The 27,476-nt window shown below is 46.0% G+C and overlaps 2 protein-coding genes across 5 annotated transcripts in view; both read left to right on the top strand.

Annotated features, from left to right (window-relative positions):
• The window catches only part of LOC140344510 (uncharacterized), a 26,530-nt gene extending 13,711 nt beyond the window's left edge, over positions 1–12,819 (top strand). Inside the window, exons 8-12 of the mRNA XM_072431678.1 lie at positions 174–281; positions 706–776; positions 1,061–1,184; positions 5,500–5,664; positions 9,540–12,819. Of these exons, the coding sequence (XP_072287779.1) occupies positions 174–281; positions 706–776; positions 1,061–1,184; positions 5,500–5,664; positions 9,540–12,197 (3,126 nt within the window). The 3' untranslated portion in view covers positions 12,198–12,819. The remainder of the gene's footprint in view (positions 1–173; positions 282–705; positions 777–1,060; positions 1,185–5,499; positions 5,665–9,539) is intronic.
• Positions 12,385–27,476, top strand: LOC140344511 (rho-related GTP-binding protein RhoG-like). Of its 4 annotated transcripts, none has more exons than XM_072431681.1 (2): positions 12,385–12,503; positions 22,526–27,476. In XM_072431681.1, the coding sequence occupies exon 2, from the start codon at positions 22,541–22,543 to the stop codon at positions 23,114–23,116; it is 576 nt and encodes a 191-aa protein (XP_072287782.1). In that variant the 5' UTR covers positions 12,385–12,503; positions 22,526–22,540; the 3' UTR covers positions 23,117–27,476. The 4 variants fall into 4 exon arrangements, with proteins under 4 accessions (XP_072287782.1, XP_072287783.1, XP_072287780.1 ...); XM_072431682.1 differs by lacking the exon at positions 12,385–12,503 and adding an exon at positions 12,965–13,124; XM_072431679.1 differs by lacking the exon at positions 12,385–12,503 and adding an exon at positions 20,797–20,978.

The following is a 27,476-nucleotide window of genomic DNA, read 5'->3' as shown; positions in this document are numbered from 1 at the left end:
AGTAAGGAAGTAGAGACCATTCACTGAGCACAGCATGTGCAGCCAGAGCTTAGTAAATAGGGTGGGGCTGTGCTCCCTTGCTAGAATGATTGTGTATTCTAAGGATAATAGACCCCTTGCTGTGTTTTCTTGCTCTTGTCTTCATCTTGTGACCCATGCTTGTGTTTTTACAGGGCGGATATGCAGGGAATGCGGCTGGTTTTCGTGTGTCATCTCTGCTCAAACTTGCTGACACCAAAGCCAACAAACCCGGGATGAATCTTTTACATTTCGTAGTCATGGTATGTGAATGGAGAGACAAAGGATTGGGACCCCAGAGAGGTGACACCAAACAGGAAGCAGACAATGGGGGACACAATTGTTTGTCTTATGTGTGAGACTAAAGAGACATTTCTCATAATTCTGTACTTGTCATATGGAATCCTCTGTACTCTGTCATAGTGGTCTCCCTTATCTTTCACCATTTCTTTATACAAGATAGACCCATTTCACCTTAATGTGAGTCTGGGGCATGCAAAAGTGGCCCTTTAGTCAATTTTTATGCATGCCTAAAATGCTAGTTGCAGCTGCAGCTTCATGATGTAGGACCCATGTCCCTCTTATTACACCTGTCAGAAATCTGCCTTTTGTCTACATGTTCTCTATAAAAGCAAAACACGATTGGTTTGCTGGTGTTATCATTGTTTTTTTTTTATTCTGACACAGGAAGTCCAGAAGAAAGACCCAAAATATCTCTCATTTGCAGACACATTAAAGCATGTGCAAAGTGGCAGCAGGTAGGTGACCCTTAAGAGGAATATTTTATGTTAAGGATAGCTTTGGATAAAGTTTTTTTTTTTTTAAAGTTTGGAGGAAGTTTTTTTATTGCTGTTTGTGATTTCATTGGTGGGATTTTTCCTAACTTCCTGTCCTAGTTGCAGCGGTGCAATAAAAATGGGGAGCAGTTGTCACCTGAACAGGAAGACACAGATATCAACAAACCATTGTTAGGAATTCTCACCACATTGGGGGTATTTTTCTATCACTTCCTATCCTGACAGATCTCGACTTTTCCTGATAGGCTGTCTGAAGAAAACTTATTGGAGGAATTTGATAAGCTTCAATTGCGGGTGACAACAATGCGGAAGAATCTGTTTGCACCAGAGCAACGAGAGCTGAGACAACAAATGGAGGAATTCTTGGAGGTAAAATCACCTCAATTTGTTGTCTGTTTTATGTGTTCAACTTAAACCCAGCAATCATACAAGAACAAAAACAACCCGGGCTGCAATACTCTCCTATGTTCTGGAGCTGTCCCCAATCAGAATTTGATTCGACCCGCTTTCTGTGGGTGCCATAGACCAGCCCTTCGGGGGTATGACCCCAGTGTACAAGGCTATTGGTACATTATGGAAGGATGAGGATAATGATCAGATTTTCTCACAATATTTCCAGGTTGATATTTGCAGAGGGTTTGATTTTCTCTTTGCCTCCACTCTGCTGACCCGTCTGAGGTTCTGCTTCTCATCAGCCGTCATCGCTGTATATATAAGCGTGTGCCCAGAAAGTCATGGGACAGAAACAGCCAATAGGAAGCCTTGTATAGATTTACTAAACATAGACTCGTCGGGTGGTATAAATACTCTTATATATACTTTATATGAACAACAACCAGAGCCCAAAATACAGCTCACAGACCTAATCCAGGGCATAAATCCATCGGACTCTGTATATTACATGGGGAAAAGTCTGAGGAACCCCAACCAGAACACTTAGGTCAGCTTGGATCACATCCCAATCTATAACCATGGAGCGTGATACAGAGTTGCTCCCTATAGTCTTTAAAAAGTAGTTTTACCCCCTCCTCCCATGTCCCTAATTATTGTAGAGTAACCCCAAATAATTAATATGAGGTTGTCCCCCTATACAAACCTCCACTCTGAGAAGACCTGGCTTACCATTCCAATCCATCCCTAAGGTGTTCAGTGGGGTTGAGGTCCAGGCTCTGTGCAGGACACTCAAGTTCCTCCACACCAAACTGGTGGCCCCATGTCTTCATAGAGCTGGCTTTGTACCCCGGGGTACAGTCATGGGGGAACAGAAAAAGGTCTTCACCAAACTGTGACCACAAGGCTGGAGGAACCCATTGGTCTAAAAGGTTTAATGTTTGACCTTTCACTGGAAACATCTGAACCCAACCATGGAGAGGATCCTCAGACTTTTGACCATTGGGACCAGAAATGTCTACATTGTCATTGTATGATGGAGGAATAACATGATCCTTCACTGGGGACAACTGGTCTCCATCATTTGGGGAGGTGTCCTCCATACATATGGGCATATAGGAAGGTGTGATGTTGGGTGAGAAGATCTGGCTCACCATTCCAATTCGTCCCAAAAGTGATCAGTAGGGTTGGGGTCAGGGCTCTGTGCAGGACACTTGAGTTCTTCCACACCAAACTGGTGACCCCATGTCTTTATGGAGCTGGCTTTGTACCCGGGGGCACAGTCATGGGGGAACAGAAAAGGGTCTTCACCAAACTATGACCGCAAGGCTAGAAGAACCCATTGGTCTACAAGGTCCCATGTTTGGCTCTTCACTGGAATCATCTGAACTCAACCATGGAGAGGATCCTTAGACTTTTGACCATTGGGCCCAGAAATGTCTACATTGTCTTTGTATGCTGGAGTATTAAGATGATGCTTCACTGGGGACAGCTGGTCTCCATCATTTGGGGAGGTGTCCTCCATACATATGGCCATATAGTTAGGTGTGATGTTGGGTGAGAAGACCTGGCTCACCATTCCAATTCATCCCAAAGGTGATCAGTATGGTTGGGGTCAGGGCTCTGTGCAGGACACTCGAGTTCCTCCACACCAAACTGGTGACCCCATGTCTTTATGGAGCTGGCTTTGTACCCGGGGACACAGTCATGGGGGAACAGAAAAAGGGTCCTCATCAAACTGTGACCACAAGGCTGGAAGAACCCATTGGTCTACAAGGTTTAAAATTTGACCTTTCACTGGAAACATCTGAACCCAACCATGGAGAGGATCCTCAGACTTTTGACCATTGGGACCAGAAATGTCTTTGTATGATGGAGGATTAACATGATCCTTCACTGGGGACAGCTGGTCTCCATCATTTGGGGAGGTGTCCTCCATACATATGGCCATATAGTTAGGTGTGATGTTGGGTGAGAAGACCTGGCTCACCATTCCAATTCATCCCAAAGGTGTTCACTAGGATTGAGGTCAGGGCTCAGGACACTCGAGTTCCTCCACACCAAACTGGTGACCCCATGTCTTTATGGAGCTGGCTTTGTACCCGGGGGCACAGTCATGGGGGAACAGAAAAGGGGCTTCACCAAACTGTTACCACACGGCTGGAAAAATGCAATTGTCTGCAATGTCTTTGTATGATGGAGGATTACCAGGACCCTTGACTAGTGACACCTAAACTCCATTATTGGATGAAGGCACATACATGGTCATGGTCCTCAATACATTTGACCCTAAAGGTCAGTGTGATGGTCCTCATATGTGTGACCCAAAAAAGTAGAGATCGCATTGAATATATAGGGCAATAGAGAGATACAGATTATAGAAGTATACCCTGTGGGGGATTTTGGTTCTGCTCATTTCATCTGTGGCCCCTGTGTACTCAGGATTTGTGGTTTATCTGATGATGTCAGTCAGATTCTATGAGAATTATTGTGCTGATACGATCTGCCCACAAGAAGCACATTTCCCGACATCCTTCCCCAAACATTCTCATACGGATCATCCTCTGGATTGCTTTTCTTATTTCTGTTCTCCGGAAACACAGATGTGGCATGAAATTTGGCCGGGGTTCGTCTCCTGATTATTATTACGCTTTCTGTTCGGCAGTTTTCTACTTAAAGAGAAATTTCATATTATTTATGCACTTTATAAAAAAGCTGAAATCAAATTTGACATGAAATCATTGTGTGAGCAGCAATCCAATCACATATTGATGTACAGTGCATGACATCTCTGGGCCTGGGAAGTGTATCATTTATCTGCTCTTGTATCGCCCCCTGTGGGATGAACAAGGATTTACAGAGTACTGGCATAATCTCAAAAACTGCAAACAGCAACCAGTGCAACAATCCCCAATCATATAACAATCAACAAATCCTAATGATAGAATCCTGCAGTTATATGAAAGTTAAATGATAGAATCCTGCAGCCCGGAAATGTTTGCTGTAATGTTTGCACACCTCTGCTTGCTAAATAAGTGTATATAACTTCTTTCTGGCTTCTGCCTGTGGTTAGGGTGCCATCACCATCCATATTATTAGATCCCTAGAAATTAGAGGTGGTTGAATAAATCTGACTCGGATCACAGCTGTCCTGACCACGGTTTGGAGTTTTGATTGAATATTACTATACTTGTCATGGACACCTGTGATCATCCAACGAGCCAATAACAGGTATAGTACCGCTCATTAAAAAAAAAAATCCAACCCAAGTGAAAATTTCTGTGTTCTGAGCACCTGTTTTGGAAATGCTGAATAGCCCAAAGCGTGTGTGACAACAAGCAACAATCCGGTACTGAGCTGCAGTTTGTCACCAGATTTGGGGTATTCAGCTCTCCCTGGGATCTGGTGACATCACCTCCTGCATTACAGAACCCCAGAGGGATGATACTGCCAGTAATTCCTTGATAATCCCCCAGGGGGCGATATCAGAGCAGATAAATGATACACCTCCCAAGTTCAGAGACTTCAATTTCTATTGCTTTATCCATAGCTGACTGCTATCTGCCCATCTGGAATTTACCTGACCTGTAGCACGTCAATCATGTCTCCTTTTCTCATTTCTGAAGTTATCTAAGGGTTTCAATCTCATTTCTAATCTCAGTGCACAGAAATAGAAATATGCCATCCTCCGAGATAGTGAATGTTATTTATACACAAAGTCATGTGATCACCGTGCCATAATAAACATGCAGATCACATGATCAGGAGCTGGGAAATCCGTGATCAAGTTAAAGTAGAACTAAACCAAAATATAAAAAAATCACAATTACCTTTAACCCCACAGATCCCTCGTTCGTATTGGACCATTCCTTGATCTAGTTGCACGCCTGGTGCCACCATCTTTGGTTTCCTTCTTATTTCTTTTGCTATGTCACCCTATCTCTTGCGAGATTGGCATGTCTTTCCCCTTAGTGAAGGAAAATGCCCCTTCTGCCCATGCCCCGGGATATGTGATGGAGGAATCCCTGGAGGCTCTGCCATCCCATTCATCCAGATGGAAAAGGAAAAACATTGAGTTTAGGTCTGCTTTACATCCATTTCATTCTCTTTTCATCCATTGTATCATTTCATTTTGTATCATTCATCATTTCATTCATTGTATTAGGCATCCTGCAAGAGATCCACACACTACAAGAAGGGATAATGAATGATGGCAGTGATACAATTTGATACATTGTATACATTATGTCTATGAACTTACAGTGTGTTAATGTGTTTTTTTTTTTGCTGTCAGTATGCAGAGGAGCAATTGCAGGAAGTTCAGAAGGAGATGGAGGAACTGCAGAGCTCCAAGCAGAATCTGGCGGAGTTTCTGTGTGAGGACGAGGACACCTTTCACCTGGAGGAGTGCTGCAGAATATTCTGGTCCTTCTGTCTGAAGTTTCAGATGGCCATCAAGGTGAGAAAGTGAAAAATGGTAGAGAGACGATGGAGGGGGGGGGGGGGGGGGGGGGGGTGACATTAGTACTGGGGATAGAGTAACAGGGAGGAAATATTTCTTCACAAATCATTACTGAGATTCTTTTCCAGATTGTTTAATAATTTACCAAAATGCAGATTTCATCCAAAGTCAGAGATTGTTCTTTTTAGAGGAGAGAAGGGTTCAATATTTTAGGAAGACTTGCTATCACTTCTATAAATGCAGCAGAAAGTGAGAGAAAATACCTTCAGATTGAAGGAACTGCCCTATTACATTATTGTCACCGGAGGTTCCATTTAGAGCAGGGGTGTCGAACTCTGGCCGGATGGCCAAATCTGGCCCTCAAGGTCCTTTTCTTGGCCCCCCAAAGAATTCTGAAAATGAACTACATCTGGCCTGCCCGCCCACGTTATCACCTCACATCATCATTTTCAATACATGCAATACATAGACATTATTCCTGTACACCCATCATGTGATACAAAGCCTAGGCAATGATCACATGGTGCCTGACTACCGGGGGCATTGTGTTTGTTTCAATTAGAGACTGCATAGTGTAACATTTAGTGTCAGGCAAATTTGTGATGTGAGAGGATGAACAACAGCCTGCATAGATAGATAGAAATTAGTCTTTTCAACCCTAAAGTGTTGGTAGAGGGGTTTGCTTTTGTTAGTTATGGATGAAGTAGTTAACTTCCTCAATTTTTTCAATAAATTTTAAGTTTGGCCCCGACTTGGTCTAAGTTTTTAATTTCAACCCACTGTGCATTTGAGATTGACACCCCTGATTTAGAGGATTCCCTTTATTTTCAGTCTGAGAGACAATAAAAATAGCAATAAAAACCTAACAGGGGGTCTGAACCTTTCACACTTTATTCCAAAGAGAAAGTAAATATTAAAAAAGAGGTTTTAGTAAGAATTAAGGGTTAAAGAAAGAATTGGGGTTAGAAATGAGGTTAAGGGTTTAGAGTAAAAAATTGGGGATAGGGTTAAGGATACAGTTGATATTAGAATTAAGATTAGAATCAGAGTTAAGATTGGGGTGGAAGTTAGAGGAAAAATTCGGGTTAGAGTTGGGGTTAGAGTAAGAATAAAGGTTGGTATTAGGCTTACAGTTGGGGTTAGAATTAAGGTAAGAAGTAGAATCTTGTTTAGGGCTAGCGTAAGATCTAGGGTTTAAGTTAAAACTAGGGTTGAAAACTAAGGTTAGAATTGGGGTTAGAGTTGGTGTTAGGTTAGGTTTAAATTAGGATAAAGGTTGGGGTTAGAGTGTTAGAGTTGCAGTTGAGGATAAAGGATAAGGGTTAGAGTTAGAATTTAAATTAAAATTAGGGATGGGGTTATGGGTTAGTATTAGGGTTAGGGCTGTGGTTAGACTATAATGAGAATTAGGGTTATGAATGGGGTTATATTAGGGTTACAGATAGGGTTAGAATCAGGGTTAGGGCTAGAGTAAGAATAAAGCTACGTACACACTTCCAATTATTATCGTTGGAAAACGAACGACGAACGATCCTGCACGATATCTACGAACGATCGTATAGCACCGATCCTGCACATAGAGATAACGACACGATCGTTCGTAGATATTGTACACACAATAGATACGATCGTTTGAGCGATAGAGGAACTATGTGCACGACAGGAAAGTGAACGAACGTTCGTTCATTACGCATGCTCAGATCATGGACGATCAACGAACGACCGTACACACGAACGATGTTCAACGATCGTCGTCCAATCCGATCCGCCGGTCCGGTCGTTCGTTTCCAACGACTTTCCTCGTTCGTCGGCGTCGTTGGTTACTTTTTTTAAGAACGATTTTTGCCCAATCGATCGTTCGTCGTTCGTTTAGAACGATAAAAATTGGAAGTGTGTACGCACCTTTAGGGTTAGATTTGGGGTTAGATCTAGGGCTAGTGTTGAGGTTAGGGTTATGATTAGGGTTAGAATCAGTGTTAGGGTTGGGGTTAAAGTTAGAGGAAGAATTACTGTTAGAATTAGGATGAAAATCAGGGTTAGAATTAGCAGTAGGGTTGGGGTTAGAATTAGGATTAGAATCGTGGTTAGAGTAAGATTTAGGGGTTGGAAGTGGGGTTTTTGTTAGAATTAGGGTTAGTGTTGGGGTTTTATTTAGGGTTACAGTTGGGGTTGGAGTAAGATTTAGGTTTAGGCTATGTACACACGTCAGATTATCCTCAGTTGATACGAGCTATTGGGTTGGTATCGGATGAGAATCTGATGTGTGTGCAGCCGCCGTCTGACGTTCTTCATAGATTCATCCTGGCAGATCCACGAACAACAGAAGGTAAACAACTGCAATGGAAGTGAAGGGAGAGAGCAGAGCGGGGTGCTACTTCACACTGTGTGTACAATGCTCATTCATGCATTGTTCAGTTTTTTATCATTGGAAAGAAAGATAAAAAAATCTAACTTGTGTATGTAGCCTTATTGTTGGAGTTAAAATAAAGTTAGGATTAGGGTTATATTTAGGGTTCCCCCTGGTGTTCAGGTAATTTTACACTCTGCTTTCCTTATCTTTTTTACTTGCAGAAGTTCAATAAATGTTCACCGCAGGACAAATCAGAAACTTTTATTTTCAGTGAAATTTCTGATCCCTTGGTTGTGAACGCTGTGGATTCACAGGAGAATTTGTTGTATTATCTCTCTTATAGTCGGTGAATCTTTGATTGGTGTGGAGATCCTGATAACACAATATGAACCCCCTTGTATGATATTCATTCCTCATTCCCTATAATCTGACCCGCACAGCACATGCCAGGTACTCACAGCTGCTGGTCTGCGGCTTCACTTTAATTCATAGCCGCTAACACAGCAAACAAATAGCTTGTTGTGAATCGTACAGCCCAGTCATTGATGTGAAGTACAGCAAGGAGTTAACTTTGCAATATTTGCTGCCTGCCTCTCATTTCCTTTTCTATCACCATTATCCCAGCATTCACAAAGCTTCACCCTGATTATTATTCATCAGTAACACACTATTCATCCATTCATTCACACACAAGGAACACAACTCATGGGTGTAACTTGCAGCAGAAGCGAGATATTGTGCAGTCATGCAGCACCATGTTTGTACATAGCTACTCTGATGGGAAGATCATATCAAAGCGTTATATGGCTGCTTATTATTATTTACAGACAATACAATATTGTATAGATCATGGTGATACATTTCCGCTTTATTCTGATCTATACAATTCACCGATTGATCAGATACATTGCTTTTTTTGTCCATAGTGTGAATCCTTATATCTATACATCAGCAGGTCTGTTATGATGTTTCCTGGCACACAACTTTAAGCAGGTTTTTGTGAATCTGATGCAAAGTTTTCACCTAACAAAACTTCTTGTTACAAGATGACAACGCTATGCCTCAGCTTCACAATTACCAGCAGGGTTGTCAGCCTGTCACATGGTCTCCTGGAGCTGGCCAATGGGTTAGAGGCATGCAAAATCCTGATAGGAAGACAAGGTTTTGCTGATTTCAAGAATAACCAGGCTGTAAAAAGGAAGTGCTATTATTGGGTAAGAAACTTTGTAACTGATTCTCAAAAACAATTTTCCTTAAGAAAACGGTATACAGTAAGACAAGATGTCACATTCCTAGCCTCTGACTGGACAGTAAAAAGAGAAGAAGAAGAATGATGAGCTTATATCTGTCAGTCTGCTCTCTCCTCCTAAAGATTTCCCTTGACTTCCTGTTGTGTCACTGAAACAGAAAGTTGGAGAATATTCTCTCCAGTGGTGATTTAGGGAGTAATGGCCTAGAACTTTATGTATACCTCTTAGGGTTAATTCCCATTAGTTCTAACATTTTGTGTCCCCTCTTTCAGGAGAACAAAGTCCGTGAACTAGAAGAACAAAGGCGTCAGCAGTGGGAAAGGAAACGTTTGCAGAAGAGGCATTCAATGGCCACCTGTGGTTCCTTGGAGGCTCGCCAGGCTGTGGATGACCTGGAACTTACCTTGGAAAGGAACCTCCAGAATCTGCGCCGGACTCCCAGCCTGCGCGTGTGTAGGATGCGCTCTCTTGGCTCGTACAGTCCCAATCCCTACGTTCCTCAAAGTGAACAACGAGAGCGGATCCAAGTGTACTGTGACCAAAAGAATGCCGAGCAGATGAGGGAAATGTCCCAGCGAGTGTTACGGCAACAGATGGAGTATAAAAGCTCCATCAGTCCTCATTCAGGACCTACAACCAACTTTTTTCCAGAATCAAAAATTCCTACAAACTCATCTAGCCAATCGGCAGACAAATCTGATGGTAAAATCTCACCAGCCAAGGACAGAACTGAAATTCCTCATTTGTTGCTTGAGATAGAGGATGTGGAGTCTCTTGATGAAGCCCAAAGTCAACCTGTCCGTGGAGAGACCCAACAAAAGCCACCGCACAGCCAGCTGAGGGATCAGTGCATGCCGATACTTCCAGGCATCCCATTATCTTCCAAGGTTGAAATATGTACACAGACTGAAATAACAGATCTGACAGAGTCGTCATTGGACCATTCAGGACTTGACATTTCAGGAGGATCCCAACACTTCTTGGAGGCAGCAAAGCCCAGACCACCATTCGGCCATCTTATAACTTCAAAAGGAACCAATCAATCGCCTTTAGATCTGAATTGTTATAATGAACAGTCACCATGCCAATCTAAATCCTCTATTCTAATAGCCGCCAGCCAGTCACTAACTCACCCCATGTTGGAAATGCATTACCAAATGCCACTAACATCTCTACCAAATATCACCAGACAAGGAATGTTCCCACAATGTACCTGTGGGGTGATCATTGAGGAACCCAACGCTGGGCTTGAAACTCAGCAACCACAGGCACAGCCTACAATTCCTCCATACCCATCCAAGTTAGAGACATTTAAACCAACACATTCCGACCCCCAGAATTTCACCCAATCCTCCATCAAACCTCCTGAGTGTAGTAGAATACCACCAATAAAGCCAAACGGCCAAGCATTGAATCAGCAGGAAACCCTGACCTGGAATGAGCAGAGAGATCTTCCAGATTCACAGATTTCCAAGCAACTACCAGACAAGGAATTGTTTGCCAATAAATCCCAAACACAAGATCAGTCTGCTGTAGATTTGTTAGATTTGGAATCACTGTGTCTTTCTGCACCCAGAACTTCCAGGCTTCCAGGGAATGGTACCATATCTGAGGCTCCTGAACAACCACCAGCATCAAATATACCTAAGGCCAGGCAAGCGTCCTCAGATCTGGATTCTGCTATACAATCAGATGGTCAACCTGACTCAGAGACATTGTCCCGGCCTGCATATGTCTCAGAAGAACAGCTCCGACCCGTAGCTTCCATAACCACCTTCAACCAGCACAAATTAGGACATTTTAGGCAGATCTCCACTTTGAATATAACCAAACCTTCCACAGAAACATTGACGCCAGACGAGTCTGAGACTTTGCCCCATACACTGATCCATCTTCATCCTGAAGATGATTCTCCTAGACAATCAGCACTGAAAATTCCCAAACAATATTCTGTAAAATCATTTAAACAAACTCTGGTAAAATCTGCTCCAAAGAACCCCAGGCAGTCAGTAGCCCCAGCCGTACCTCCAAAGTCCAATCCATCATTAATCCAGACAAGATCCGAGAGTAGCAATCCAAATCAACCTAAAGCTGAGCTCTCCAGAATATCCAAACCTGGATGCTTTATGTCACGTATAAAACATGTGGAACATTTGTCAGTCAAGCAGCCAACTAAAGATATAAACGGCCAGGTACCACAGAATGTTGTAGAACCACAACATGAAGCATGGAGGGGGCCACAACATCAGGACATGGAATATAATTACTGTGCAAGGGGTTCCATACATCGGGAGGCTCCAAATCCTTGCTCCAAGTGGAAGAGAGAGCTAAGAAAGGCCTCTGAAAATGCAGATGGTTGTAGAGTGGAATTAAAGGTCGAGAACAGCAATATGGAACATCATAATGACAATACTGAGCAGAAGGCTGCAGATAACCCCAAAAACTCAGCACTGGGCAGAAATGGCAGCAATGCCTCCAAGAAGGTAAAAAATGACCTTGGAATGAGGAAAGTCCTAAACAAAGATGGGACCCTGGGATCTATCAGTTCCTCCAAACCACCTGCTTCAACCAAGCAGCAAACCACAGAAACCACTGAGAGTAAAATACCCCAAAAACCAAGCGCCAGATCAACAAAACCACCCTTAACGAAAACAATGGGGGGGTTGAAAGAGAAACGAGATCGTCCACGTTCTAACAGCACCGACTCGGGTAAATCGGAACGCAGAAACAGTCCCATGGTGACTAGACATCCGGCAGTCGAAAGCCCCGGGCATTGCACCGAGCAGGTCAAGGAGCCGGTGTGGCCATCGAAGAAAAACAATTCTGTAGCACGAGTGGCCATACATGTCATTAAGCACTATGAGGTCAACTCCACCCTGACACGGGGCTCAAGAAGCCCCTATCTGACAACACACCCAGTATGGAGGTGAGAAGGGGGAGATGGGGATGAATATCATATGGTAGCATGGAAGAATTTGTGGCCGGTTGTAGAGCACTTGGACCAAGGCGAGGGAGAAGCACCCTACATATTGAACAATGTTCTAGAAAGGGAAGTGTCTTTATTTCAGGAACTCCTTAGATATATGAGCAGTGGGGTAGTTATGACGGGCCTTCCCTAAGGCTGTATACGACCCGCATGCTATGGGGAAGTCAGTATGAGGAACAGATACTAACTCTGAATTGTATGTGAGAGACCCAACACTACCACACAAGCCGGCACCAAGACTGAGACCAAGGTACTTTGTAGATGACTGACTCTCCTTATTATATAAACCCAGGGGAATGAGATTCTATTTATTCACAAATCGTTCTGCAATGTATTTATTGTTCTTTGTAACCTGGAGGGGAAAATTCATGTTCATTCTATTGGTGGGGTTTTATGGTATTTTAGGGAAGACGAGGAGCGAACATCCTCCATGTTTCTGTTGTCTTATTGGCCGGGTTTTCCTATGACTGATCAGCTGATTGTAGAAATGAATGTTTATTGTGACATTTCCTCTTTTATTTCTTGTACACGGCGTGCTGTGATTTCTCATAAAGTCATTTACTACATTCTGATTTGTGTTGTGTTTGACCGCTTCATGGCATTGATTCTGCTAATTCGGTCTATGGCGAGCAGTCTGCGGATTGTAGTCCTATGGAGAGTCTCTGTTACCCTGGGTGTCACTGGCAGCAAATGCTCAGAATACCCCCATGGGCATACATTGTACCTATGTATGGGGGTAACATCAACCCTAATTTAAGTTGATCTAGGGAAAAGGGTGAATACGCAGATGAAATAGATTGGATGTGTCCATCAGGCCATCCAATGCTTACACAGCCCTGGAAGACTGGACATTTGCCGGGAAGGTTTTACGGTAAGGAAAACTGCACAATTGCCCCCACCACACCTTCTACCAATTGGCATATTCACAGGAAATCAGCTGACCTGACTTTTCTCTGCTGGAGTGAAGCAACCCAGCCTGGTCACTGCCCCGCCCCAGCTTGTGATTGGACACAGCTGCTCCTATTGATCCTTGCTCACATTCCTTGCCCAAACCTGTGCATGCAGCACATATTGGCCCCTAATGTTGTCCCAGGCTGAGCTCTGCTCATACAGAGGGTTGTAATGGGCTGACATACGTACAAGAGGGTAACCATACACAAAACACTTATTTATAACAATTTATCTGTGTTTGTTGGAGTTTAATATTTGACTGTAATCCATTATAAGGAAACATTTTATATTTGCATGTAGAGATAATTAGACAATACAATGAGTTCTTTTTATAAAGTGTTGAATCTATCAGCCAATTATAATCAGTCTAAACTGAATTCTGATTGGTTGAAGAGATTTATAAAACATATTGATGTTATTGATTGTATAATATATTGAACAATCCCAGTGGATGGGTGAGGGGATAGATGGGGTCGTCTTATTATCTGGCTGTGACAATTGGGGGCCACGTAGCGCCGGCTTCCCGGAGTCTGTGAATTGAGGTGAGTTTTGCCCCATATTAAATCTGCCCTAAATATGAATAATATTATGGGCGGGGGGCACTTTTATTTTTTGGCAAGACCAGAGTTCAGTTTTAGGGTTTTCTATGTAATATGCTTTGTGGTGTCACTTCTGGCCATCATTGGACTCCCTCTCATTATTTTGGGATATTTGTCCCCAAATCATCCCTCAATCTCCTTTTATTGGCTGGTAAATAAATTCCATCTGTTGCTCTGCAATAATCCTAGGCGAGGAGAGAAATAGTTTATTGCTGAATAGGAGGACTTTAAATGATCATAATGTCTCTAGGACTGATCTGATTGGCTCCCGTAGATTATCCAGTCCCAGGATAGGGCAATAAGTAGATAATTACCCCACATTACCCTGAGTTGGATGACATTTATTTTGCTCCATGCTTTAAGAAGCGACATTTTAGGCATAAGTTGTAGTGATAGTGACAACAAGGTACCATGTCTGTGTTGAAATGACCAGTAGTAATGCACATGTAAGAGGGTGCACAATTGGGAATCAGGGTCAGAGCATTGTCATCCTATAACAGGAAGTGCCTAAACAAAAAGCTTCATGGAAGGATCACCAGGAATTATTTTATTAAAGGTTGAAGTTTAAAATAAATTAAAATGAGAAGAGGTTCAGTTATAAAATAATGAATCTGATATAGATATCCAAGGTTTTCAGGTGGTTTGGGAAAAAAGGATCCTTAAGGAAACAAATGGGTTGAATTATAGAGACAAAGTTTAAATAAATGGGCCAGAATTTAATATCATCTATGCAAATCATGTCCATATAAATTGCTGCTCTGTTGTTTGATCATCATGATATAAAATCTTCCTAATAAATCTCCTGGCTGCATCCACCTGAAATACAGACCCCGTATTCCAGCCGCCCCTCGTTTCCTGTACACGGAGATGTTTGGTCTGTAGAAATCTGGCAGCAGTTTATTCTATTTCCAGACTTCTGTAGAATACAAAGTGCGATTTGTTTATCTAACGCGTTTCATACAAACACAACAGCGGCTCCCTCCCAGAACTCCATTGTTTGTGCTGTGTAAGCTGTTATTTTTACTTCTCATCTCTGCACAAAGTCACCGCTCTGCATTGCAGCTCCACAGAAATGATTCACACATGAATTTACTCATTAAACAGCTGGCCAAGTCATGGCTTCTTCTCTCCTGGGGAAAGATCAAAACTAGAAAGTTCCCTACTGAATTTAGAAAAAAAGTTTCCACTGACTAACAGCGCTCCGAAAACCAGCAAATGTTAGATAGGCATCACAGAGGGAACATGGACAGGGGAAGAAGAGGGGTCAGGAGGACAACCATGATCAGTGGGAAGGCCAAGGTGAGAAGAAGAGCAATGATATGGAAGAGAGCCATGGTCAGGAGAAGAATGAAGGTCAGGAGGACAACCATGATCAGAGCCATGGTCAGGAGGGGAGCCATGGTCAGAAGAAGAGCCATAGTAAGGTGGAGGCAATGGTCAAAAGAAGAGCCATGCTCAGGAGGAAAGCCATAGTCAGGAGGAGAGCTATAGTCAGGAGAAGGCAATGGTCAGATGGGGAGCCATGGTCAGAAGAAGAGCCATAGTAAGGTGGAGGCAATGGTCAAAAGAAGAGCCATGGTCAGGAGAAGAATAAAGATCACGAGGACAACCATGATCAGAGCCATGGTCAGAAGAAGAGCCATAGTAAGGTGGAGGCAATGGTCAGAAGAAGAGCCATGCTCAGGAGGAAAGCCATAGTCAGGAGGAGAGCTATAGTCAGGAGAAGGCAATGGTCAGAAGGGGAGCCATGGTCAGGAGGAGAGCTATGGTCAGAAGAAAAGCCATAGTAAGGTGGAATCAATGGTCAGAAGAAGAACCATGGTCAGGAGGAGAGCTATGGTCAGGAGAAGGCAATGGTCAGAAGGGGAGCCATGGTCAGGAGGAGAGCTATGGTCAGAAGAAGAGCCATCGTAAGGTGGAGGCAATGGTCAGAAGAAGAGCCATGGTCAGGAGGAGAGCTAGGTCAGGAGGAGAGCTATGGTCAGAAGAAGAGCCATCGTAAGGTGGAGGCAATGGTCAGAAGAAGAGCCATGGTCAGGAGGAGAGCTATGGTCAGGAGAAGAGCCATGGTCAGGAGGAGAGCTATGGTCAGGAGGAGAGCCATGGTCAGGAGGAGAGCCACGGTCAGGAGGAGAGCCATGGTCAGGAGGAGAGCTATGGTCAGGAAAACAGCCATGATCAGGAGGAAAGCCATGGTCAGGAGAAGGCAATGGTCAGAAGGAGAGCCATGGTCAGGAGGAGAGCTATGTCAGGAGAAGGCAATGGTCAGAAGGGGAGCCATGGTCAGAAAGAGAGCTATGGTCAGGAGAAGGCAATGGTCAGAAGGAGAGCCATAATCAGGAGGTGAGGCATGGTCAGGAGAAGGCAATGGTCAGAAGAAAAGCCATAGTAAGGTGGAATCAATGGTCAGAAGAAGGACCATGGTCAGGAGGAGAGCTATGGTCAGGAGAAGGCAATGGTCAGAAGCGGAGCCATGGTCAGGAGGAGAGCTATGGTCAGAAGAAGAGCCATCGTAAGGTGGAGGCAATGGTCAGGAGGAGAGCTATGGTCAGAAGAGCCATGGTCAGGAGGACAGCCATGGTCAGGAGGAGAGCCATGGTCAGGAGGAGAGCTATGGTCAGGAGAAGAGCCATGGTCAGGAGGAGAACTATGGTCAGGAGGAGAGCTATGGTCAGGAAAACAGCCATGATCAGGAGGAAAGCCTTGGTCAGGAGAAGGCAATGGTCGGAAGGAGAGCTATGGTCAGGAGAAGGCAATGGTCAGAAGGGGAGCCATGGTCAGGAGGAGAGCTATGGTCAGAAGGAGAGCTATGTCAGGAGAAGGCAATGGTCAGAAGGGGAGCCATGGTCATAAAGAGAGCTATGGTCAGGAGAAGGCAATGGTCAGAAGGAGAGGCATGTTCAGGAGGGGAGGCATGGTCAGGAGAAGGCCATGGCCAGGAGGAGAATCCTCGTCAGGAGGTTGTAGCACACTGAGCTGTCATACCCAGTCAGAAAAAAAGTTCTAGGTTGTAGGCCATACCAGGGTCAGAAGGAAGTCACAGTCAGAAGAAGAGCAATGGTCAGAAGGAGGCCTTGGGCAGGAGAAGGCCATGGTCAGGATGGAATCCATGGTCAAGAGAAAAGCCATGGTAAAAAGAAGGTCATGGTCAGAAGCAGAGCCATGGTAAGGAGGGGAGCCATGGTCAGAAGTTGAGACATGGTCAGGAGGAGAGCCATAGTCAGCAGGTTGTAACACATTGAGTTGTTGAGTACCCAGTCAGAGAAAAGTTTTAGATTTTAGGCCATGTCAGCGTCAGGAGGACAATATGATGCAGAATCAGCATTGTAAGTCATAATCCGGAAGGCCAGGGTAATTTACAAATAAGCAGAAGCCATGCAAAAGTCAGAAATCAACATTACAATCAAGTAAAACAGCAATCTGAGTTGGAAGCAGGAGGGCAAAGTAGCGTCTCAGGAAGAGCTGAGGGCCAATCAGAGGAAACTCAGGCAATGCTAATGTAACTGGTTTGTGCTATGAAATGCATCACCCATTGGTACAATGTATTACATTTCTGTTCAAATTTTGTACCATGCAATTTTAGAAGATTGGTTGCCTTGTCTTTGCATAGCATATTAACATAAAAAACTATGCTACTGATCGGTCTCTGAAGAATTTGGTTTGCAACACTGTAGCCCCAGACCATCACCCCTTCATGAGCTTGTGGGACATTCCAGAACCATGGATATAATTACATAGACCAGGTCAGGTTTTGATGGTGGGGATTTGCCCCCATTGGAGAGGTCAGGTATTGATGGTGGGGATTTGCCCTATTGGGGAGGTCAGGTACTATTGGTGGGGATTTGCCCTCCTTGGTGAGGTCAGGTGCTGATGGTAGGCATTTGCCCCTGTTGGTGAGGTCAGGTACTGATGGTAAGAATTTGCCCCCTATTGATGATGTCAGGTACTAATGGCTGGGATTTGCCCCCATTGGTGAGGTCAGGTACTGATGGTGGGGATTTGCCCCCATTGGTGAGGTCAGGTACTGATGGTGGGGATTTGCCCCCCATTGGTGAGGTCAGGTACTGATGGCTGGGATTTGCCCCCTTTTGGTGAAGTCAGGTACTGATGGTGGGGATTTGCCTTTGGGGAGGTCAGGTACTGATGGTGGGGATTTGCCCCCTATTGGTGAGGTCAGGTACTGATGGTGGGGATTTGCCCCCTATTGGTGAGGTCAGGTACTGATGGTGGGGATTTGCCCCCTTTTGGTGAGGTCAGGTACTGATGGTGGGGATTTGCCCCCTATTGGTAAGGTCAGGTACTGATGGTGGGGATTTGCCCCCTATTGGTAAGGTCAGGTACTGATATTGGATGAGAAGACCTGGCTCACCATTCCAATTCATCCCAAAGGTGTTTAGTAGGATTGAGGTCAGGGCTCTGTGCAGGACACTCAAGTTCCTCCACACCAAACTGGTGGCCCCATGTCTTTATGGAGCTGGGGTAACAGAAAAGGGTCTTCACCAAACTGTGACCACAAGGCTGGAAGAGCACAATTGTCTGCAATGTCTTTGTATGAGGGAGGATTACCAGGACCCCTGACTGGGGACACCTGAACTCTATTATTTCTCCATAGATTTGGTGCAATGATCAGGCCATAGGTATCAGATTTTGTTTCTGTGATTTAAGGTTTAGCCCCCCCCCCCAGGATGGGATTTTTTGTTGTCTTTTGTGTTGGAGGTGTGACAGTTGCGGTGACACTCGAGGTGTGTGGTGCAGTCATGTGTGAAGGTTTCTGTCTATTTCATACCAATAATGAGATCTTAGCAGACAATGAAGACAAATAATGAGACTCTCAGAAGTTTTCCCGGGGGGCAGCTCCCCGCTGTGTACACATTCCTCTGAATTGTATCTTATGGGTTCACAAAGACGTTTTTTGTATCCACAAACATAAAGAGAAAACTGTTTACAGAAGTCGTCACTTTGTGTGGGAAATGTTGAGTTCTCACTCCCAGGAATGGTGGGGGTCACGTGTACCTTTTGTTGTCCCCGTGTCAGAAGGTCACAGGTGAGAGCTCAGGTGTTCCAACATGGGCCGGGCAATCCCTGGACATGAGTAGCTCAATGACCTCTTATCTCCACTCATACAAGGGGCCCAACCCTCCACAGAGGTAGCCGGGAGCCCCGAGAATGTGGAGGGGAGGATAAAAATCTCACCTCTAATATTTGTTCTGATGTAAGTCCCCATTCCTACAAACTGTATTCACACACAGAGGTGAATGTGTCAAGGCGACCTCAATCACTGGCTTCTGAATATTAAAGCTGAACTCTGGGCACAGACCCAGTAATTACCCCTTCTACCCCCCCCCCCCCCCCCCCCCCCCCCCCCAGGACATAATGTTTTGTAATAGAAGGGAATACTTACCTGAGCCCCACAGTACTCCACCCTGCCGGGTCTGGCTGGGATGGCCGGGCCCCTGCTCCTCTATCTGGTCTCCTATTGGTCAGATCATTGCTCCTCTCTCTGATGTCATCACATGCAATGCCAGACCGGAGCCCCCCCAATGGTACATGATGATGTCAGAGTGCCCGTCCACATTCAAGGCCTGGAGTCTGCTGGGGGCCCATAAACATTCCCCTGCTAAACCCCCTGGTGCCAATCCAGTGGACCCCGGGGCCACATGTGGTCTTTTAGCACTTGCTGTGTGCCTGTAGGAGAAAAATCAGAACTTTAGTCCCTTGTAGGTTTATTTCTTATTTTGTGTGTTGTTTAACCCCTTACTGTCATAGCCATGTAATAGCCATGTGATAGTCATGTGATAGTCATGTGATAGCTGTGTGACAGTCATGTGTGTAATAGTCATGTGATAGCCATGTATTAACCCTGTAAAATTTATTGTACAGTGCTGCATAATATGTTGGCGCTATATAACTCCTGCCTAATATTAGTAATAATAATAGTCATGTGATAGCCGTGTGATAGTCATGTATTAGCCGTGTCATAGTCATGTATTAGCCGTGTAATAAGCATGTAATAGCTGTGTGACAGTCATGTGATAGCCATGTAATAGTCATGTGATAGCGGTGTAATAGTCATGTATTAGCCGTATAATAGTCATGTGATAGTGGTGTGATAGCCGTGTAATAGTCATGTGATTGCAGTGTGACAGTCATGTGTGTAATAGCCATGTGATAGCCATGTGATAGCCATGTAAAAATCCTATGTGTTTCAGGTCTATGACCGTCTCATGATGCGTGTCCCCAGCCTTCAGCAGTCCCTGTAGCATGTTCCTGGTCTCTGACCGTCACCATTTACACTTCTCAGGTTTCTGCAGCTCTACATCATTGGTTGATAGGTGTGGCCCTTTTGTGTGATGTCCGGAACCACACCTGGGGGCCCCTCCATATTGAGTAAATTGACCACCACTGACCATTCCCTCTTTCATTACCAGAGATGAAGACATTCTCATTGTTTGGGGTTCCCCTTTATATAAAAAAAGAAGTAATATGGCAGCGATATGGCAGCGAAAAAAGAGCACCTGTCATGTGTAAGAGGTCATGCCAATAAAATCTCCAATGATCTTTAACATATTAATGTCATGATTCACCGGGTCTCTGTGCTTCTGTATGTGGTTCAGGCAGATCATGGCTAGTGGGAGGAGCCAGGAGGAGCGGACATTTAATGAAGGTGAGGCTGAAAGGACAGAAGTAATGAAAGAGAAAACTTTCGGGAATTTTAAGAGTTAAAAAATTAATAAGACTTTACTAATTAATTGACTGATGATTGGCCAGCACTTCTTACCACGTGACATGGTGGAATTCCGTATTGGTTGCAACTGATCGCAGTCAATTGTCCACAAATAGCCCGGTCCATCCTCATCTACAGAGAATACATAGGCGATCGGTGATTGGTTCCTTATGAAGGGTCCTACTCTATGATTGGTTCCTCGTACACGTTCTTTTCTGTGATTGGTTTCAAGCAGAAGTCCCAGCTCTTCTCCGTTGGTTCCTTATGTGTGATCATGCAGCGCCCTCTGTCGGTGGAGGTATGATATGGCTGGGTCTCCCACAATGCATCGCGCACTACATTTCCCAGAATGCCGTGCGGTGGGTGTGTCGGAAGTGGGGATCGGACCGATACAGGAAGTGAGCGGAGAGCAGGAAGAGCCGGGAAACGGAGAGAGGCCGGAGACAGGCTGGTGAGGAGAGGCCCTGGGGGGTGCGAGGAACCGGGACAGGAGGACCCCGGGATGGTACGAGGAGGCGGGCTCGCACTGGGGGACCCCGGTTATTCCCCATACATGGGCGTACGATGAACTAAACCTTTATCTCCTCTTTGATATTCCTTCATTATATCTCCGTCCTCAGTGCAGTTACAGGGGGAGCAAAGAAAAGTTCAAAGGATGTCTGTTTGTAAGATTACACCTTCACTTCCGGTCCCTGTGTCCCCACCAGAGAGGGACCCACTGTTACTTCCGGTCCCTGTGTCCCCACCAATGAGGGACCCTCTGGTACTTCCGGTCCCTGGGTCCCCACCAGATAGTTACACATTATTTCATGTCCTTGTGTCCCCACCAGAGAGGTACCCTCTGTTACTTCCGGTCCCTGTGTCCCCACCAGATAGTTACACACCATTTCATGTCCCTGTGTCACCACCAGAGAGGATCCTATTGCAAGTTCCAGTGCCCCCTCCCCTGGTCGGGTCTCCTGGTGCTCCTATAAAGAGGACCGGTCACTGCACAATGCTGTATAAAGTATGCCAAAGCCAACAAAAAAGTCAATGAATTGTATTCCTGTCATGTTACCTCAGGGTTCTGTTTTGGGTGGGGGATGTCACATGACATTCCCTTTCCCTCTGTGCCACGCCCCCATGCTCTGTGTTCCTATAGGCTGTTGAGCTGAGCAGAGGTGGGTTGGGGGAGTGGCTACAGGCTCACCATTTCACCAATGAGGGGGTGAAGTGCCAGGGATCTACTGCCAGGGGATGATAGGGAATCCTGGGGTGGGGGAGGGTCTGGCGGGAACACCGGGTCCTTCATGTACGTTGTTCACACGTTACATACAATCCTCCAGTGTTATAGAGTGATAGAAGAGGACGTTGGACCGGCGTGGGGTCTGCAGGTGAGGCGACGTTGAGCCGGCGCGGGGTCTGTAGGTGGGGCGACGTTGGGCTGGCGCAGGGTCTGTAGGTGGGGCAATGTTGGGCTGGTGCAGGGTCTGTAGGTGGGGCGACTTGGGGTGTCGCGTAGGGTCTGTAGGTGGGGCGACATTGGGCTGGCGCGGTGTCTGTAGGTGGGGCGATGTTGGGCTGGCGCGGTGTCTGTAGGTGGGGCGACGTTGGGCTGGCATGGGGTCTGTAGGTGGGACGACGTTGAGCTGGCGCAGGGTCTGTAGGTAGGACGACGTTGAGCCGGCGCGGGGTCTGTAGGTGGGGTGACATTGAGCCGGCGCAGGGTCTGTAGGTGGGACGATGTTGAGCCGGCGCGGGTTCTGCAGGTGGAGCGAAGTTGGGTCGGCGCGGTGTCTGCAAGTGGGGTGATGGGTTGGTTTGGGGTCAGTTGGGGTCTGTTGGGGGGGCATTGGGCCAGCGCCAGGTCCACCTTTGGCAATGTCGGGCTGTGGGTAGATCTTCAATCTGTGACGTTATATAATAACATGTTTAAGTGTCCTGATGTTCCAGCACAAAAGATCCCCATATGTTGTTTGTTGCCCTGTACTGACCCATTCTCTCCTGTTGCCCCCCCAGGTTGTTGGATGAAGGATGCAGACCATAAAGTGTGTGGTTGTTGGTGACGGTGCTGTGGGGAAGACTTGCCTCCTGATCAGTTACACCACCAATGCCTTCCCCGAGGAATACATCCCCACCGTGTTTGACAATTACAGCGCCCAGATGACGGTGGACGGCAGGACGGTCAGCCTGAACTTGTGGGATACGGCCGGGCAGGAGGAATACGACCGCCTACGTACCCTGTCCTACCCCCAGACCAATGTCTTCATCATCTGCTTCTCCATCGGCAGCCCCTCCTCCTATGCCAACGTCAGACACAAATGGCACCCGGAGGTCTCCCACCATTGCCCCAATGTGCCGCTTTTACTTGTGGGCACCAAGCGGGATCTCCGGAATGACACAGAGACTATAAAGAAGCTAAAAGAGCAAAGTTTGTCCCCCACCACCCCCCAGCAGGGCTCCTCCCTGGCCAGGCAGATCGGGGCCGTTAAGTACCTGGAATGTTCGGCTCTGCACCAGGAAGGGGTGAGGGAAGTATTTGCAGAGGCCGTCCGCGCTGTTCTAAATCCCGTGATAAAGAAGAAGCGGGAGAAGTGCGTTCTCTTATAGGGGTGAGCGCTCATCGATGCTGGGGGGTTCTTTTTTGTCGTCTTGGGGCCCCTTTTATCCTCGGCTTGCACTAACGGCTCATCATGTGGCTTATATGGAATACATTGGTGGCGCTTTATAGCTTCCCCTGATTGGACGCCAGAGACCAGGCCGCCACAAGACGTCTTCTCCACAGAATCCCTGAATGCTTATTGCCCGCCTTGCACTTTGTCACGGTTCAGATTTTCTACGTATTGCTGCCACAGTTTGAAACATGCTTTTTTTTTGGGGGGGGGGGGGGGGGGGGGTGAGGAAGGGGAGGGGGAGAATCTAATATTTTATATTACTTTTCTTTACCACTATTAAAGCTTCACCGTGCAATTCTGCCGAAGTTCTGTACTTGCACAGAGAGTATTTATTACCATTGAAGGACACAGGAAGTATGCTACCTTTTTTGTTACACTGCCACCTACAGGAGGGGTGGATACTGCTACAAACCCCTCCTAGCATGCTCTGCTGTACGAAAGATTTGCCTATTTGTTGCCCCAGACTCTCATTCCAACAACTATGGCGGCTCAGCCAGACCATGCTGTTGGTGTCCAAGGTTCCCAGATCTGTGAGATCCTCTCGTCTATTGGAGCCTCATCAGATTTCGGGTCCTTCAGGGGGCTCATTATGCTGTGAGCCCTCCCCAGTTCTCTTCGTGGACCTTTTGGTTGCCAGTGTCCACCCCTCCTGTTGGTGGCAGTATAACCCGAAGTTACCAGACTTCCTGTGTCCCCGATGGAGGAGACGGAAACAGATTTTTCTCTGGTTGCGGCATTTGGATTTTTTTTCTTCACTTTGTGCTGGATCCAAACACTGTGACCTTTCCTTGCAGAGAGGTTTCCATACGTGTTACTCTGGTGACACGAGGTGACTCTAGCCATAAAACTCAGGGTTTAATATTTAACAAAACTTACTTTGTACAAATGACTATGCAGATGCCTTAAAAGGGAACTCAGAGCCAAAAGGAAGAAAAGCATTTACAGCACATTGAAAGTTAAAGCTGAACTCCGGGCCCAATGATTATCTTAGAAATAGCAGAGCTTGGATTCTTCACATCTCAAACATCTCCTCTACCTCAGGAACTTCCTGTTATAAAGACCAACCAGTGCTGCACATTAACTGATGCAGAATCACCGGTCCCCTCCCTGCCCCTTCCTGGACTTACCTGCCTGTGGCTGCGGGCACTTAGAGCAGCATTGTACTTACCTGCATGGGGTCAGAGACACTTAGAGCAGCATTGTACTTACCTGCCCGGGGTCAGAGACACTTAGAGCAGCGCAGCATTGTACTTACCTGCCTGGGGTCAGAGACACTTAGAGCAGCATTGTATTTACCTGCCCGGGGTCCAAGGCACTTAGAGCAGCATTGTACTCACCTGCCCGGGGTCGGTAGCACTTAAAGCAGCATTGTATTTACCTGCCCGGGGTCAGAGGCTCTTAGAGCAGCAATGTACTTACCTGCCCGGGGTCCAAGGCTCTTAGAGCAGCATTGTACTTACCTGCCCAGGGTTGGAGGCACTTACAGCAGCAATGTACTTACCTGCCCGGGGTCCAAGGCACTTAAAGCAGCATTGTATCTACCTGCCCGGGGTCGGAGGCACTTAGAGTAGCATTGTACTTACCTGCCCGAGGTTGGAGGCACTTAGAGCAGCATTGTACTTACCTGCCCGGGGTCAAAAGCACTTAGAGCAGCATTGTACTTACCAGAAGCACTTAGAGCTGCATTGTAGTTACCTGCTTCGGGTTGGAGGCACTTAGAACAGCATTGTACTTACCTGTCTGGGGTCGGAGGTACTAAGAGCAGCAATGTACTTACCTGCCCGGGGTCGGAGGTACTAAGAGCAGCAATGTACTTACCTGCCTGGGGTGGGAGGCACCTGGAGCGGCTATGTACTTACCTGCCCAGGGGTCAGAAGCACCTAGGGCAGCATTGTACTTACCTTCCCGGGGTCGGAGGCACTTAGAACAGCATTGTACTTACCTGCCCAGGGTCGGAGGCACTTAGAGCAGCATCGTACGTACCTGCCCGGGGTCGGAGGCACTTAGAGCAGCATTGTACTTACCTGCCCGGGGTCCGAGGCACTTAGAGCAGCATTGTACTTACCTGCCCGGGGTCCGAGGCACTTAGAGCGGTGTTCTCTATACCCATTGGACAGTTTGCTTAATTATTTGTCCCCCCACCGCTGTGGTTCCTCCAGCTGTCCCCTAAATCTTGCAGGGCACAGTTATGATGTATTGGTTGGTGGAAGGAACCATTGTTGTCAGTGGGGGGGGGGGGCAGCGCCCTGAGCTCAGCAATAGTGGCCGGCATTAGCACAGTATGGTATACGCTGCCATTTTTTCCAGGTATTTCACCCCCTGACCAGAATATTGTGTACCCACAGCCACCCCTGGTTGGGTCAAATACCCCAGCTGCCCATAGTCCTGGCTGACAACCCATAATGCTTTTCTTCATTTTGGACGGCGTCCTGATACATTGTTGCCTGCACAATTCTAGAGCCGGCAGAACGGGTGAAGCTCCTGGCAATAAGCCGATTTATACGGTGACGTGACATGCAGAGGGTAATTGTACGGCTCCCCCTGCTGCTTGGCCGAGGGAGAACAGACAAAGTGCCTCTCTTTTTTGGGTATGAGAACGTTGTACCTGAACAAATTTTTATAGCTTAAAAAAAAAACTCAGCAGTTGTAAAATTTTATGTATTCTGTAAATTCATTTATTGTGTAATCTAGTGCCGGCCGATGCTTCCTCTGTCTATTCTGTTACCAAAGACCAATGCAAGGTGGGCACTACAGATACCAGCATGCCCAGGCGGGTGCTACTTATGGTTCATAATATCTTGCAGGACAGAGCAGCCTTAAAGAGACCCTGTCACCGTAACAAGTGCAGGAAAGGGGGGGAGGGGGTAACAAGGATTTCATATTATCCAATGATTATTGGCTGATGATAAACCATACACAGCGATTGGTCGATAGATCCCCAGGCTCCGATCTCTCTGTATTCTGACCGTCAGAATGGAGGAGATTGCTTCAGCACAAACAAATACCGGCCAGTTCCCGGACCCAACCTTCAATCGTAACGGTGCATTGTGTGCATGCTGAGACTTGTAGTGCCATACTGACTTCCTGAGAGCTTCCTGACTAGTCGTACTGTACAGCTCCAGGAATCTCATACGGCTTCCTTGCAATCCAGGGGCAGCCCCACAGCTCACCATAGCCATGACTATAGAGGTGCCGTATTGGTGATCATTGCCCTGGCCAGTGGTGACTTGGTGAGTGCTTCTCATTGGTCCCCACATCGGGGATCATAGCATTGGTCAGCGTTGACCACTATTGGTGGCCATATTGGTTCCCATTGGTCATCACAGTGGTGACTACATTGGTCATAGTGACAGTTATCATGATCATATCAGTGACTACATTGGTTGCCATATGAGTGATCTTATCAGTGATTATAATAGTTCTTATTGGTTGCCATATCAGTAGTCATAGCATTGTTCAGCAGTGACCGTATTGGCAGCCATATTGGTTCTCATTGGTCATCACAGTGGTAACTACATTGATCGCCATATCGGTGGCCATAGTGATGGTCCTAGTGACTGTGATCAGTGACTACATTTGTCAGTGGTGGTCATAGTGATCACATCAGTGACTACATTTGTCAGTGGTGGTCATAGTGATCACATCAGTGACTACATTGGTCAGTGGTGGTCATGGTGATCAAATCATGGACTACATTGGTCAGTGGGGGTCATAGTGATCACATCAGTGACTACATTGGTAAGTGGTGGTCATGGTGATCAGTGACTACATTAGTTAGTGGTGGTCATTGTGATCATATCAGTGACTACATTGGTCAGTGGTGGTCATCGTGATCATATCACAGACTACATTGGTCAGTGGCGGTCATAGTGATCACATCAGTGACTACATTGGTCAGTGGTGGTCGTGGTGATCAGTGACTACATTGGTCAGTGGTGGTCATGGTGATCAATTCAGTGACTACATTGGTCAGTGGTGGTCATAGTGATCACATCAGTGACTACATTGGTCAGTGGTAGTCATGGTGATCGGTAACTACATTGGTCTGACCTCCCTGCTCTGTTTTTGAATAAAGATCTCACGTGAGCCACGTGCACATCCCTAAACATTCATTCCGGTGAATGGAACCGTCTAGATTTACCGCTATAGAGATACCTTCAGTGTTTTCTTCACCCGATAAAACAAATGTTTATTTTTGTGCTGGGAACTAAATCTCTAATTCAGTGGCTTTAGTTACAATTAACATTTTATATTTATTTAAAGGACTCCTAATAAATGGTACTTTGGATACTGAA

Source organism: Pyxicephalus adspersus, chromosome Z (genome assembly GCF_032062135.1).
Source record: "Pyxicephalus adspersus chromosome Z, UCB_Pads_2.0, whole genome shotgun sequence".
Lineage (NCBI taxonomy): Eukaryota > Metazoa > Chordata > Amphibia > Anura > Pyxicephalidae > Pyxicephalus > Pyxicephalus adspersus.
Note: the sequence above shows the minus strand (reverse complement) of the source record. Positions and strands in the feature narration are given on the sequence as shown.